Source organism: Rana temporaria, chromosome 2, assembly GCF_905171775.1.
Source record: "Rana temporaria chromosome 2, aRanTem1.1, whole genome shotgun sequence".
Classification (NCBI taxonomy): domain Eukaryota; kingdom Metazoa; phylum Chordata; class Amphibia; order Anura; family Ranidae; genus Rana; species Rana temporaria.
Genome location: NC_053490.1, coordinates 261,938,544 through 261,955,147, shown reverse-complemented (window position 1 = coordinate 261,955,147; position 16,604 = coordinate 261,938,544). Strand labels below are relative to the sequence as shown.

General features: G+C 43.3%; 1 protein-coding gene across 1 annotated transcript in view; it reads right to left on the bottom strand.

The window, feature by feature from the left end:
- Nucleotides 1-4,061: 4,061 nt before the first annotated feature.
- Nucleotides 4,062-16,604, bottom strand: part of UPK3B (uroplakin 3B) — a 33,805-nt gene continuing 21,262 nt past the window's right edge. Inside the window, exon 6 of the mRNA XM_040336867.1 lies at nt 4,062-4,366. Within this exon, the coding sequence (XP_040192801.1) occupies nt 4,243-4,366 (124 nt within the window). The 3' untranslated portion in view covers nt 4,062-4,242. The remainder of the gene's footprint in view (nt 4,367-16,604) is intronic.

Here is a 16,604-nt window from a genome sequence, read left to right as displayed (position 1 = left end):
TGTTTTAGGCACTTGTTAAATTTTTTCTGCACATATAAATAATAGTTAGAAACTGGTTCAATTTATATTACATTTCTATTTACTTTATTTTATTTTGATTTTCTTTTTATTGCTCCATACTATACCATGTATGTATTCAACCCTTTCTTTTCAATAAATGTTTATTGTGAAAAAAGAAAGAAACTTTGATTGAAAGCTGAAAATAGCAGTTTTGCCTGTTGGAAAATTTTGGAATTTCATGATATTTGGTATTTAATACAGACATACAATAAATTGATGCTGCAAGCAAATTACTGAATTTATTCAGGCTGAAGTTCATCAAGCTATGTAAGCAACTGTGCAAGGAACTGTGCAACACATAGGGGGTTATTTATGAAAGGCAAATCCACTTTGCACTACAAGTGCAAAGTGTACTTGAAAGTGCACTGAAAGTGCACTTGGAAGTGCAGTCGCTGTAGATCCGAGGGGGACATGCAAGGAAAATAAAAAACAGCATTTTAGCTTGCACATGATTGCATAATAAAATCAGCAGAGCTTCCCCTCATTTCAGATCTACCCCTCAGATTTACAGCGACTGCACTTCCAAGTGCACTTTGCACTTGTAGTTTGCACTTGCAGTGAACTTGTAGTGCAAATTGGATTTGCCTTTCGTAAATAACCCCCATAATATTCACATTTCTGATACAATACAACAACAATTCTATCAATAATAGCCATGACTACATTTATGAATATTATTAAAAATGTTAAAGGTACCCAGCATATAAAATTATGATTTCCTAGTTTTGCTGTTCCTTTGGTGTTTGGATTACAGATAGACAGCTTTGTTGATTCTGTAGAGTAGAGTTTCCTTTTGCTTGTTAAGAAAACATGCCAGAGAAATCTACAAAACTTTCTGTTGTTTAAAGTAATATATTGTGGTTTTGTACATATTTTCATTCATAGTCAAGGTTAAAAAAACACATAAATATGAAATAATGTGTGATAATATTCAGTAAGGTTTTTTTTTCTTTTCAGCAAGTAGGTGGAGCGGTTGATTCTTTTTTAAACATTTCTCACCTGTTGCCTCCTAGGTGACAACAGCTTGACTCAAACCGAAGTTTACAAATACAAGTAAATGACTCCCCACAGTGATTCATTCCTTTTCTGATCATTTCAATCAGACAAAAGGAAGGCACCTACTTCTGTGATGTCTCTTTAGCTAACCCTTCATGCACTTGGAATCCTTTATCAGGGAATTCCTGTTATCCAGCTGGTTCAGAAACACACTCATATGCATATCTTTACTCACAGGTCTGCAGATTGAGTTGTGGCTAGGTGCGCACCTGCGTGCAGAAGATCGCACGTTCGTTCACCTGCAGTATGCGCACACAATGCATGTGTATGCCCACAGCCAGTATTGGCTCCAGTAGGGGCCTATTTAGGATGATCTAACTCAGTATCAGTGATGATTGGTATTCAGCTTGTTCTTCTTGTTCTGACCCCTATCCTGCTTATGATTTCTGTCACTTAGCTGGATCAACTGTGGGTATGGAGTTGGGTGTATAGGATTGTACTGTGTTTTTTATTTATTTTTTTTATTTTTTGTGGTTGAACTGGATGGACTTGTGTCTTTTTTCAACCTGACTAACTATGTAACTATGTAGCTGGCTCTCCCCTCATCTGATTTTAGGTCCTGCTCTGCACTACTGCCTACTAGCGCCTGACCTTGATTCAGCTTGTGATTTTGTATTGCATTTCCCACTTTTTGCTGACCCCGGCTTTCTCTTTAATTTTGCTACTGCCTCTGATTATGTTCCATCCACCTATTGCTAGCTCTGGACTCCTCTGCGACCAGCTAGAGCCGTCTATGCAAATCCCTGCCACCTGTCATTGGTATCACTGGTGGACTTGGCCATCCTGAACCTGTGGCCCAATCAAAGTTCCTCTTTAACTTCTGCTGGTTCCCCTCATGGTTCTGCTGATCTCCAGTCCAAGCTTCTGCAAACAACATGTTTTGGCACTTGTGTTTCTTCTAGTCCCTTGGCACTCTCTGTCCCATATCTTGGGGTGTTTGAGTAAGAAATACAAGAGAGGTCACCCTTGTCATTTCCAGTCTCATGTCAGGTTTGTGACGTCTTTGTAATAAATGTTTATTTGTAAAATAAAGACTGCATACATACATTTAAAAAAACACAAACCAGCAGTTGAAAAACACATAAACTATATAAAAGAACAGTTACATAGAATTTACCCAAGACCAGTATTTACTACGAAGCCTCTTTAAGTAAGAGGATTTATCAGAACAACATGGTAAAAAAATATATATAAGTACCCTCTCACCAGGAAGAAAATCAACTAATGCATGTTTCTTGTTTTACTTCCACCTTACATTTAATGAGGCATAGCAGGTTTTAGGGAAACTATTGCCATTTTATAGCCTCATTGATTGATTGATTGATTGATTGATTGATTTAATGGATTTATAGTGCGCCAAATACTGGCCCATCAGGGCAGTGTCTAAGCGCAGGAAGCATAACTGGAGAAAAGCAAATCAGATCACGGAGTGAAAAAAAAAATAGAAAAGAGAGAAAAGAGGAAAGCAAGAAAAACGAATAAACAGATCCACAGGGAACAACAGGGAGAACTAACATAACTCGGCATGTTTTTTCTCATGTCTAAAATCAAATAGTATAGTTGTCACACATAGCTTACCAATTATTAGAAAATAACATTTGTCTTCTAATCTGGCACATGGCAGTTGAAATCTGATTTGCTGCCCTGGACAACAACTCCATTTTACTCCATTTTTTTAAAAATAGACATAACTTTCAAAATATATATTTTAATGTATTATATGAATCAATTTGCCAAATGCAAAGTGACTGAACAGAAGAAATATCTAAATCAGATCAATATTTGGTGTCACTACCCTTTGGCTTCAAACCATCATCAACTCTTCTACGAACGCAGCTTTTGAAGGAACTCGGAAGGTAGATTGTTCCAAATATCTTAAAGAACTAACCATAGACCTTCTGTGGATGTAGGCTGCCTTAAATCTTTGGGTCGCTTCATGTAATCCCAGACAGACTTGATGATGTTGAGATTAGGGCTCTGTGGGGGCCAAACCATCACTTCCAGGACGCCTTGTTCTTCTTTACGCTGAAGATAGTTCCTTATGGCATTGGCTGTATGTTTTGGGTTGTTGTCCTGCTGCAGGATACGGCTGCATTCACACCTAGGCGTAGGCAATAGCGTCGTTTTCCGGCGTTTTTTTTAGGCGTTTTTTTCGCGCGTATTCATGCTAATATGCGCGTTTGCATACAGCGTTGTCCGACGTTTTTGTACTTAGACGTTTTTTTTTTAGCCAATAGGAAAAACTATCATCTTTTCATCACTTGTTGCTATGTTGGTAGATTTTTTTAATCTTCTGCATGGGCGACAAGTTCTATTGACAAAACGCCCGTAGCAAACGCTTGTTGTCGCGCAATACGCGCGTATCTGGCGTTTTACATTGATTTCAATGGAAAACCAAAAACGCTCAAATACGCGCATATCGCGCGTATTGCGCGACAAAAAAGGGTCCGGAACTTCTTTTGACTACAGGCGATGCGCGTCAGGCGCATCAGCGTGCAGATGTGAACCATCCCCATTGACTTTCATTGCTTTTCGTCCCTCTGGCGTTTGTTCGCGTCGCGCTACATGCGACAAAACGCGAAGGTGTGAATGGGGTCTACATTTGAGGGCAATCACATGCCTCCCTGATAGTATGGCATGATGGATAAGTACCTGCCGAGTTCCTTCAAAACTGTGTGCAAGTGTATCTGGAAGAATTGATGCTGTTTGAAGGGAAAGAGTAGTCACACCAGATATTAATCTGATTTGAATTTCTCTACTGTTCATTAAATTTTTATTTGTTGTTGAGAAAAATAAACTATTAACATTTCCATTTCTAAAAGCATTCTTAATTTACAGCATTTTTTCACACCTGCCTAAAACTTTTGCACAGAAATATGTATTACAGAGCATCTCCATAACAATGAAACATATGAGTATAAGTCAGAAATATTGAATTTTTCTTGTTTTTGCTCTTTGAAATGGACAATCTCTAAGGCAAGCCACCATGGGTGGAAGGAAAGAAAATCACTTGATTCCCCCATCAGCACAGTCAGTGTTGATGGGAGAATCCCTCCTGAAGTACAATTGTATTTTGCCGGCGGATGGGGCCCTTTTTTAAAGGGTCATAGTATGTGAAGCTAAAAGCTAGTGCGTTGGCAAGTCATAAAATTCAGACACATGGTGTGTTTTATAATTCTTCAGATCAATTTCTTGAGGCATAGTTTTCGGTTTACTTTGTGTCTTCTGTGTAAAACATGGAAGGTTTTTTCTGAGAAGAGAAAAATAAATAGAAAATGAATATATATATATAAAAATACATACAATATATATTTAAAAATAACATAAAAAAGACATATAAAACATTGTCTTTAACACAATTTTCTTTTACTTAAACCTATTTGAACTCAAGCCATTTAAATATTGTCAGTATAACCTATTCCCAAAGTGACTCTGTCATGCTGTAAAGAAATTCAAAGAAACACTGTATGGAAAGGAAATCTTTTCATATTTCCCTGCCTTGCTTCTTATTTTGCCAGCTTTGAATTTGTAAGGTTGTTGACTTAAGATGATATTAGGTTATTATTATTATTTTTTATTTATTTATTGCTTAATGAGCTGCTGATATCATAACTTGCAGAACTTGATGTTTTTTTATCATTTTTTTCCCTTTGAGCTATCTCCTACTTCTGTATCCCTGCTCCAGGTATGTGGGTGCCCCCTGTGCCTGCCGTGACCTATGGCATCCCCCTGGAGTCTCCACTACATGCATTCTCCTGTTTAGAGCTGCATCATTATGTGCAACCATTCCCAGCACCTCACGCACAGGAAGACAGAGAAGGACACAAAGCCATGCCTCTCCTCCAGTACCACAGCAGGGATTGACAGCCGCCTCCGATCAGCGTTGCTTTGTGTCCCTCTTGGTGATGGCTGCATGTAAGGCTGTAATTCTAAATGGGAGCTTGCACATAGTGGACACTTCAGCTCAGAGGAGAAAAAATATACAAACAACAGCAGGAGAATTTAAGGTCTACTATTAGCAGAGCTCATTTAGCAAAAATAAATGTTTGAAACTTTGAATATAACATAATTCTAATATTTTTCAGCATCCAGAACACTTTCAGATGTGTCAGATGCCTATTCTCCTGCTGCGCTTTATGCGTCCGATTGTAAGATTAGTTACTGATTTTCAAGTAACCTTTTCATCACCTACAATCGATATATTGTTTTTGGAGACAAACCTGGCTTTTTAGAGGAAGTGATCTCCAAGAATTACTTTAATTTTTATGTAATTTAAAGGTAAAAAAAAAAAGTGAAAAACATAAAAAAAAAATAGTTTTGGGCAGTGGTAGGCTATAGAAAGTTAAAATGTTGTTCTGCAATGTAGCCCGTTTATTAGGACACTGAAATCATATTCCTAGTACAAAGTGTGCTGAAGTTGTTTACAAATTAAATACAGTTTTTATATATATATATTTATATATATATATATATATATATATATATATATATATATATATATATATATATATATATATATACACATATATAAGTGTATTTATTTTAAACAAAAGAAGCAAAATATAGGACCCCTTTCACAAGGGCGATCCGATCAGGTCTGCCTGTCAGTTTTTCAGATTGACCTGATCGGAAAATCTATGCATTCCTATGGACAGGCAGTGTGTAAATGGACTTGTGTCCTTTTACACCCGCCAACCACCAGGTTCACTAAAAAAAATGGAAGAGAATCCGTCCTCTTCCATTTAAGTAGATTGGATCAGAGGATAGTTGTGTGTAAACAGATTCTGATTTATTCCTGGCCGCCCATAGAGCAGAGCAGGCTCTGTCCATGTCCGTTCTGCAGAAACTGAGCAGACACAGATGTGTTATCTGCCCACTTCCCTCCAATCCGCAGAGGATGGAATCCACCCCATGTGAAAGGGGCCTAATGATTGCATATAAAAGGTAAAAAAAAAATGGTATTTGCTAAAAAGAAAATGGGAACAAAGGAGTTAATGATTGAGATATATAAACATATCTTAAGATATTGAGATTGATATATGTATATTTCTCTTTATAAGTTTGCTTTAGTTCAAGACAGAACAAGTGACTGATCTGTTGTAATGGATTGTAACATTGAGCCTAGGTTCACATTGACTGCGGTTTGGCATGCGATTTGACATGTCAAACCGTATGCCAAATCGGTGGCTATTGCCTGAATCGGACGCGCTGCTTTGCCGTGCCGCACCGATTCCAAAAGTCGTTTCTGTACTACTTTTGGTGACTTTGGGTGCGATTTCAATAGACACAAGGCAGGAACCCGCACAGATGTCTCTGAAATTGCCCCAGAAGTCGGAACTGACATGTGGGTATGAAATTGTGCGAGTTCAGCTGATCTGGCATGATTTTAAACCCTGCAGCAGTGTGAACCTAGGCTGAATCTATTTTTTTTTTTTGACAGTAAAAAGTTTTCTCTTTATTGAAAAATTAACAAGTGACAGGAAGCAATGACAGTTGAAAAGCATAATGAACACAGTCAGTCAAGATTGCATTAACAATTCAAGTAGGGGAATCAAAGGCAGATGCAGTAGTAAGGGCCACAGACCAATAGAGAGGTGAGCCGAACCTAAATCAACAAAGCAGTAGGATCAAGCAAGGGGGGGTTCAAGTCAACAGATCACCCCAGTCGTCGTTTCACGAACTTACGTACCCCCACCCCCTGGGGGGGGACCAACCAGGAGGAGAGCCACCCACAAGGAGGGGATAGGAGCTGGGGAAAAGGGGGATACACCCACACATGTAGGGGGGGAATGGGACACCATCACCATGGGGGGGAGGAGGAGGGCATCTAGCCAGAGGCATTGACCCCTACCTGCAGAAAACTATAAGGGGGGGCGGATACAAGACCAGTCACCCCGTGCACAAGGACAGAGTCACAGTGACTAGTCTTGATCACAAATGCTTCATATTTAAAGGAAAGGTTTTACACTGGATCACTACACAGATCTAGAAAAAATACACAAATGATCCCAAGATTCAGGTAAGAATACACATTCCTCTTGTATTTAAGTGCTTATTTCAGAGTTCAACTTTAAGCTCACAGTTGCTTAGAATTCAGTAGTAAGAAAGTGGAAAATGTGAATAATTCTAGACTATTTAGTGAGACTGCCTAATTATATTGTTTCCTGTGTAAAAGGAAAGGGGATATTAGTTATTGTAAGTTAGCCAACACAAAAAATTTATAATTGTTCTAGATTCTGATGCTCTTATGAAATCTGATATTTGATGGTTTGCATTTCTAGTGTGAGTGTCTCCAGTCTTGGCGTATGGCCCGTTTGACATTTATAAAGACTTGCAGCAAAGGTAAAAGGTAAGTAAGTAGCTGGGTAATTGGAGCTCTGGGTTATTTGAGGTTCGTAGCCTAGGAAGGGAAGGATTCTGTAAAAATGTATAATAAAAATTAGGGTTGTCCCAATACCGATACTAGTATTGGTATCTGAAACCGATACTGAGCATTTGCGCGAGTACTTGTACTCGCGCAAATGCTCAAGATGCTTCTGCCGATACTTTTTTTTTTAGGTGACGAGAGGGGGCGGAGAGTGGGGGCAGAGAGGGGGCGGAGAGCGGGGGCTGAGAAGGGGCGGAGAGCGGGGGGCTGAGATCATGCTAACTGCTAAGAGGGGTGGAGAGCGGGCGGAGAGCAGGAAGGGCGGAGAGCAGGACGGACATCATAGCAGCCCTTGGTAAAACGCTGAATGAATACTGTCACAGTTGTATACAGTACACAGTACACACTATCACAGTTGCATAAGTGCCAGCCACCTGTCAGTGCCTATAAGTATCAGTGCCAGTATCAGTGCCATCTAACAGTGCCAGCCACCTATCAGTGCCCATAACTGCCGCCTATCAGTGCCAGCCACCTGTCAGTGCCATCAGTGCCCATAACTGGCGCCTATCAGTGCCCATAACTTCCGCCTATCAGTGCCAGCCACCTGTCAGTGCCTATAAGTGCCGCCTATCAGTGCCATCTAACAGTGCTAGCCACCTATCAGTGCCCATAACTGCCGCCTATCAGTGCCAGCCACCTGTCAGTGCCTATAAGTGCCGCCTATCAGTGCCATCTAACAGTGTCAGCCACCTATCAGTGCACATAACTGCCGCCTATCAGTGCCAGCTACCTGTCAGTGCCATCAGTGCCCAAAACTCCCACCTATCAGTGCTACCTGTCAGTGCCAGTGCTCATAGGTGCCACCTATCAGTCAGTGCCATCTATCAGTCCCCATCAGTCGGTGCCACCTATCAGTGCCCATCAGTCGAACTGACACTTGGCATTAAAAAAAAGTATCGGTAATCGGTATCGGCGAGTTCATGAAAAAAAGTCGGTACTTGTACTCGGTCCTAAAAAAGTGGTATCGGGACAACCCTAATAAAAATGATTATTTAAAATAATGTAATATTTTGAATAAAATTAAGTATTACAAATGTGTTTATACAGCTTCAACTTTTTTCAGGAGGCTAATGTGTTTATACACCCTCTTCTTACACCTTTTTTTTTCTTGAGGCTTGCTTAAAAAATCTTGCCTGTTTAAATTCCTACACCCTATAAAGCATATAGATACACGTGAAAACGTGCTTGTAGATCTACGCTTTGTGCATGAATCATCCAATGTGAAAAGCTGCTTGCACAACATCCTGATACAGGATAAACACTCTAACTGAATAATAAGTACTGTGGTATTCACATAAATAATTAAGAATAAATTAATGCAAATAAAGTGCATATATTAATTTGCTGTGTGGGGTTAGGACAATGGATGATGAATTGGGTTCAAGCAATTTACTCTTACCCGTCGGCCTAAGTGAAGGTGAATGGTCACCTCTCCTCATCCTTGGTGATAGATAATGGGACCAGACAGGGGTGACACTGTCCCCTTTAATATTTATCCTGACACTCTAACTGAATAAGAAGTACTGTGGTATTCACATAAATAATTAAGAATAAATTAATGCAAATAAAGTGCATATATTAATAATGTGCATGTTTAGAACGCAGAGTAATAAGGGACTACCTACAAAAGTCAGAATTGCTTTGACACCCAGACGAGCAATTGGCGGCACTGGAGGCCCCGCTTTCCGTTGCGGAAGTGGCCCAGATGGATATTCCCTCTTATACTATAAGACCTTTGGGGATCTCTTTACTTCAAATTTCCTTACGGGTTATAATGCCGCTGGAGAGGGGGCTATCCTCCCAGAGGACACGATATGGGCCTACATTATGGTGATCCCGAAAGAGGGCAAGGATCCTCTCCTTTGCCATAATTATCAGCCGGTATCTCTCCTAAATGTGGATCTAAAAATTTTCACCAAAGTCCTCTTGCTACACTTAATGGATTGGATCCCTCAATTAGTCCACTCCGATCAAGTGGGTTTTGCAAGGATCCTCTCCTTTGCCATAATTATCAGCCGGTATCTCTCCTAAATGTGGATCTAAAAATTTTCACCAAAGTCCTCTTGCTACACTTAATGGATTTGATCTCTCAATTAGTCCACTCCGATCAAGTGGGTTTTGTACCCACGAGAGAGGCTTGGGACAACACTACAATTGTGATTAACCTGGTGCATGCTGCTCGGACGTGGTGGGCCGCGGTATTGCTACTCTCGACTGACGCTGAAAAGGCTTTCAACATGGTGAACTGGCCCTTCCTGTTGGAGACCATTTGCTGTGTGGGGTTAGGACAATGGATGATGAATTGGGTTCAAGCAATTTACTCTTACCCGTCGGCCTAAGTGAAGGTGAATGGTCACCTCTCCTCATCCTTGGTGATAGATAATGGGACCAGACAGGGGTGACACTGTCCCCTTTAATATTTATCCTGACCCTTGAACCCTTTCTGCAGTCAGTTAGGGATAATCCAAACTTCATGGGCCTTCACTTGAATGACAAGCTTTCCCCAAAAATCGCGGCGTTTGCTGACGACCTCCTATTCTTTGTATGTACCCCACTGGTGTTTATCCCCAACCTGTTACAGGAATTGAAGACGTATGGGGCACTATCCTGTTTTAAGATCAATTACAGTAAATCAGAGGCATTAACGGTCTCCATGTCAGCCTCCATGGCCACGCTACTTCGGTCAGATTTCCCTTTCAAATGGGCAAAGTCACACATCAAATACCTGGGCATCCTTTTGCCAAGTAGGATGGAAGACATTTTTCCTCTCAATTTTCCTCCTCCATTAACGGCCATTAAACCAATCCTTCAGTCCTGGAAACACGGACTGTTCTCCTGGATCGGTCGGTGCGGCATAGTAAAAATTAACATTATGCCTCAGTTGTTATACCACCTGCAGGCCCTCCCCATCCGGACCCCAAGTTCCTTTCTTAAATCGGTAAACTGTGTTATTATCTTTTTCCTCTGGGCCCAGAAACCCCTGCAGCTGGCCCAGTCCATTCTGCGACTGCCAAAAGCATTGGGCATCATGTCCCGGATGCCAAACTTTACCATATTGCTTGCTATCTGAAACAAATCCTGGACTGGGGTCTGAAACCATGGTTCCAGACAAATTTACCACAAAGGATTAGATGTGATGGATTGCCCAAAAACCCTATCGCGCACACTCCCTTGTCGCTCACCCCTGTCACGCGGAACCCAGCCTTCAGTAACCCCAGATTCCAGGATCTGAAGGAGATCGAAAGATCCCAGGTCCATCATTTCCTCACAAATCGACAGTGGACAAAGGGCAACAAATCATGGATGACCCATCTTTGGTGGGCCTTTCCTTCTGGCAAAATCTATAGTTAGCCCATTTCATTGGCTCTTTACCTTCCCCAGAACCCTTCCGGAGGAGACTACCAACCTTTGAGCTATTGTGCCTGGAGCAGTCCCATATACATCATGTGGTCTCCCAGACCTACCAACTGCTATTAGCACCTCCCCCAAATTTCATACCTCCCTATATATTTAAATGGGAGCAGAAATTGGAACTTGGAGAGACTGTTTCTCTTCTCTTGTAAAACTTCTATCTGTGCCAACCATCAGGAGGCGGGATATAAGGTGCTGACACGGTGGTATTATATGCCAGTGAGGATCCATAGGATGTTCCCTCAGAGCACAGATCAGTGCTGGAGGTGTGGGGAGGAACCCGGGTCTCTCCTCCACATCTTTTGGTCTAGTCGCCTTCTGATTCCTTACTGGACCGAGGTTCACTGCATTGTTTCCGAAACGTACTGATCGAGAGTTGCCTTGGACCCCGTGTTCTTCCTCCTTATCCCCCCACAAGATTCCAAACAAGATCTAGAGGAGCTGCCTCTCCTGCTCACAGTGTTGAGGAGCTGCATCCCACTGTGTTGGAAGCAGACACAACCACCAACGCTGGCCGTCTGGTTGAAAAAAGTAGTCAAAATCAATGCAATGGAGGACTTGGTGGCCACGGACAGGTGCCTATGCGAGAAATTTCTCAAGAAGTGGTTTTATTGGCACAAGTTTGTTTACTCTGAAGAGCATGTAGAACTGGTGACTTGACTCCCCTGGGGTTAGGACTATTGTAAAGGCTACTGGTTGGTAGCTGTCCCCCCCCCTTTTTTTTCTCCCCCCCCCTGTCTTTCTTCCTTCTTTTTTCGCTTTTACTCTCCTTTGTTGCTTGACCCTTTAAGGTCAAACCTACTCTTTCTACAGTTTGAGTAAAACAGTGTTAACCATCAAAAACTGTGCAGGATGTGGAGACTTCTTAGATCCTGAAGCCCTTTGTCGGGAATGCTATCAATGGGCCAGATCCATAAAAACCTGGCGTAACTTAAAAAATCCCATTTAAGTTACACTGCCTTAAAGTTTCTACCTAAGTGCCCGATCCACAAAGCACTTATCTAGAAATTTCAGGCTGTGTAACTAAAATTCCGCCGGCGCAAGGCGTTCCTATTCAAATGGGGCGAGTCCCATTTAAATGAGGCGCGCTCCCGCGCCGGCCGTACTGCGCATGCGCGAAGTTACGTTACGCCGAGTTTTGAGGATCGCGACGGCTTAAAAAAGTTGCATCGGGAAAAAAAAAAAAAAAATGACAGCGTCGCTCGGCATGCATTCCTGAGGGAGAACTCCATGCCAATTTTCAAAGAAAAAAACGGCATGGGTTCACCCCCCAGGAGCATACCAGGCCCTTAGGTCTGGTATGGGTTGTAAGGAGACCCCCCTACGCCGAAAAATCGACGTAGGGGGTCCCCCTACAATCCATACCAGACCCGTATCCAAAGCACGCTACCCGGCCGGTCAGGAAGGGAGTGGGGACGAGCGAGCGCCCCCCCCCCCCTCCTGAGCCGTGCCAGGCCGCATGCCCTCAACATGGGGGGGTTGGGTGCTCTGGGGCAGGGGGGCGCACTGCGGGCCCCCCCACCTCAGAGCACCCTGTCCCCATGTTGATGAGGACAGGACCTCTTCCCGACAACCCTTGCCATTGGTTGTCGGGGTCTGCGGGCGGGGGCTTATCGGAATCTGGGAGTCCCCTCAAATAAGGGGGCCCCCAGATACCGGCCCCCCACCCTAAGTGAATGGATATGGGGTACATCGTACCCCTATCCATTCACCTGTAGGCAAAAAGTTAAAGTTAGTAAACACACAACACAAGGCTTTTTAAAATAATTTATTATTCTGCTCCGGATGCCCCCCCTGTCTTCTTTATTAGCTCTATTACCAGGGGGGGCTTCTTCTTCCGCTCTCCGGGGGGGGTTTCTTCTTCCGCTCTCCGGGGGTCTTCTCCGCTCTCCGGGGGGGTTTCTTCTTCCGCTCTCCGGGGGGGGCTTCTCCGGACTCCGGGGGGCTTCTTCCATCTTCTCCCCTCTTCCGCTGTTGACTCGGCGAACCCCGGTTCTTCTGCAGATGTCCGGTGCCTTCTTCTTCAGCGCTGGCTGCCTGCTATCTTTGTGTGTTAGCTCAATTTCTAACAGGCAGCCGGCGCGGTCTTCTGTGACGTCAGGGTCTTCTCTTCCCTTCTTCCGATGTTGCCTCGTCGCCTGTTGTCGCTGTAATGATGGAAGCGCGCCTTGCATCCCATTTATATAGGCATCACCATCCCATCATGCTCCGGTAGGTACCCACGTGGTGGGTGCCTACCCACGTGCACCCACCACGTGGGTACCTGCCGGAGCATGATGGGACGGTGATGCCTATATAAATGGGATGCAAGGCGCGCTTCCATCATTACAGCGACAACAGGCGACGAGGCAACATCGGAAGAAGGGAAGAGAAGACCCTGACGTCACAGAAGACCGCGCCGGCTGCCTGTTAGAAATTGAGCTAACACACAAAGATAGCAGGCAGCCAGCGCTGAAGAAGAAGGCACCGGACATCTGCAGAAGAACCGGGGTTCGCCGAGTCAACAGCGGAAGAGGGGAGAAGATGGAAGAACACCCCCGGAGTCCGGAGAAGCCCCCCCCCGGAGAGCGGAAGAAGAAACCCCCCCCGGAGAGCGGAGAAGACCCCCGGAGAGTGGAAGAAGAAGCCCCCCTGCTAATAGAGCTAATAAAGAAGACAGGGGGGGCATCCGGAGCAGAATAATAAATTATTTTAAAAAGCCTTGTGTTGTGTGTTTACTAACTTTAACTTTTTGCCTACAGGTGAATGGATAGGGGTACGATGTACCCCATATCCATTCACTTAGGGTGGGGGGCCTGTATCTGGGGGCCCCCTTATTTGAGGGGACTCCCAGATTCCGATAAGCCCCCGCCCGCAGACCCCGACAACCAATGGCAAGGGTTGTCGGGAAGAGGTCCTGTCCTCATCAACATGGGGACAGGGTGCTCTGAGGTGGGGGGGCCCGCAGTGCGCCCCCCTGCCCCAGAGCACCCAACCCCCCCATGTTGAGGGCATGCGGCCTGGCACGGCTCAGGAGGGGGGGGGGCGCTCGCTCGTCCCCACTCCCTTCCTGACCGGCCGGGTAGCGTGCTTTGGATACGGGTCTGGTATGGATTGTAGGGGGACCCCCTACGTCGATTTTTCGGCGTAGGGGGGTCCCCTTACAACCCATACCAGACCTAAGGGCCTGGTATGCTCCTGGGGGGGAACCCATGCCGGTTTTGTTTTTACAAATTGCCGTGGAGTTCTCCCTCGGGAATGCATACCAAATGCCGTCGCTGGAATGGGCTTTTACATGGTGTGACTAGTTTACACTTTGTAACATCAGCCCTAGTTTTACACTTGCAAAATAACACTTACGGCGAAAAAACGAAGCTGGAAAGCTTTGTGGATCGCCTTAAGTGCTAATTTGCATACTAGAAACGGCATTTCGACTCGAAATGCCCCCAGCGGCGGATGCGGTACTGCATCCTAAGATTCGGCAGTGTAATTCAATTACACATGCCTGATCTTCTGCCTAACTTTGGAAAAAGCCTTTTGAGGATCGTTTCCAAAGTTAGACACAGACTGAACAGCAGTTAAGTCTGCGTATCTCTTTTGAGGATCTGGCCCAATATGTCTATAACAGTGTTGACAATGCAATGTCTGCGCATGTGGTCTTGTATGTGAAAGTGATCCATTGGATGTTCACCAATATTGTGGTTTATGTATTACTGTATGTCTTATTTAAATTAAGAACTGGAAAAAATTATAAAAAATAAATAATGTGCAAGGAAAATCACAAACAATCCCACTCAGATTACAATCAGTGAAGATTGTGAATAAAGTCCAAAAGAAAGGAATCCTAGTGTAAAGATAAATAGATGCATTCAAATATGCACTTTGCAATGAGGAACACGCCACCCATGTAGATCACAAGACTTCTTACCAGAAAAATAAGAGCTCAAATTTTTCTGAGTGGTCATATGAGCTGAACTAATATGTGGACCCACGAGATTGACGCAAAGATCTCTCCAACTCCTCTTAGTTTGCCACCAATCAAGTGTCACATACAAGAAGAAATATAGCACTCCCAAACTCAACACTCACAGTCTAGAACAGATAGTGTTTTATCTGCAGAATATCAAACAAGGAAGTCCCAGTCCTTCGACTGATGTGTGTGATCATGTCAGCACGTCTAGCTCCTCCCTATGCATTTTGTCAATATGTGACAGACATCAGGGGCATAGAGGAGAAACATCCATCACACACTTAGGCTAGGTTCACACATGTGAATTCACCATCTGTTTTCACTGCAAATTTCCAAAGCAGCTGTTCAGCGGGTTAGCTGCAATTTCCATGTACAATTCAGATGCAAATATTTAGAGGTGGCGACCACCGGTGTCTTTAACAATATCTGATTGTTAAGGAACGGGATGGGAAACCGTCCGCCGTGTTGTGAACAACCGATGACTCATTAGCTGTCAGCGGATTCCCTGCTGACAGCTGAATGTAAATCAAAAAATTGCCAGCATTGAAAAATAAAAAAAACAGCATTGGGGTCCCCCCCATCTATACCAGGCCCTTGGGGTCAAGTATGGATTTTAAGGGAAGCCCCACACAAAAATAAAATAAAAAATAACGGTGCAGAGTCTACCCCAAAATCCATACTCGGCCATCTGGTATGGATTCTAAAGGGATCCCCACACCAAAAAAAAAAAGAAAAATCCATATCAGACCCTTATTCGAGCATGCAGCCTGGCAGGTGACCGCCCCCCCCCCCTTCCTGAACCATACCAGGCCACATGCCCTCAACATGGAGGGAGTTGGGCAGGGGGGTTCTGCCCCCCAGCCAAAGCACCTTGTCCCTATGTTGCTGGGGACAAAGACCTCTTCCCCAAAACGCTGACTGGTAGTTGTGGGGGTCTTCAGGCAGGAGGCTTATCGGAATCTGGAAGAGCCCAGAATCCCGCCCCCCCCCCCCTTGTGAATGAAAAATTGGAAAAAAATACAAAAAAAAAACAGAGACAGTTTTTGACAATTCCTTTATTTAAAACCCCCCCAAAAAATGTGTAAATCCAGCGTCAATCATGATAAACGCGCTCACTCTGCTGTATGTCAGTTCTTAAATATGCGGGTGGCTGTTGGCTCTGAAAATTTGCATCTGAACTGTATGTGGAAATCGCAGCTGAACCACTGAACAGCTGCTTTGGAAATTCGCTGTGAAAACGGACAGGGAATTTGCACTAGACATGTGTGAACATAGCCTTAAATCACTGCAATGCAAGGAAGGCCGATCCCTCTTCCCGCATTAGTGTTATATGGGATAAGGAACATCCAGATTCACACATTAAAATTAAAAATTAAACATACTAAAAAGCAGGAAAAATTCCTTATTGTTATAAAAATCCATTTAGTGGGCAAAATCAAATTGACAACTTTATTAACATGAAAATAAAAAAAAAATGAAATTAATGTCCAATGTATTCATTTATCCACTCATCACAAATTTAATTGTAAAAAATAAAATAACAAAAAAGCTAAGAAAGATCTGCAACCTTTTACAGGATATTACAATATATGTATAAAACATCATGTTAAATAAATAATTCAAAAATATATACAGTGTATAACCACCGAAAACCTTAAAGTGTTACTAAGCCCAGTAATATAAAAATAGTTAATCTGCCCA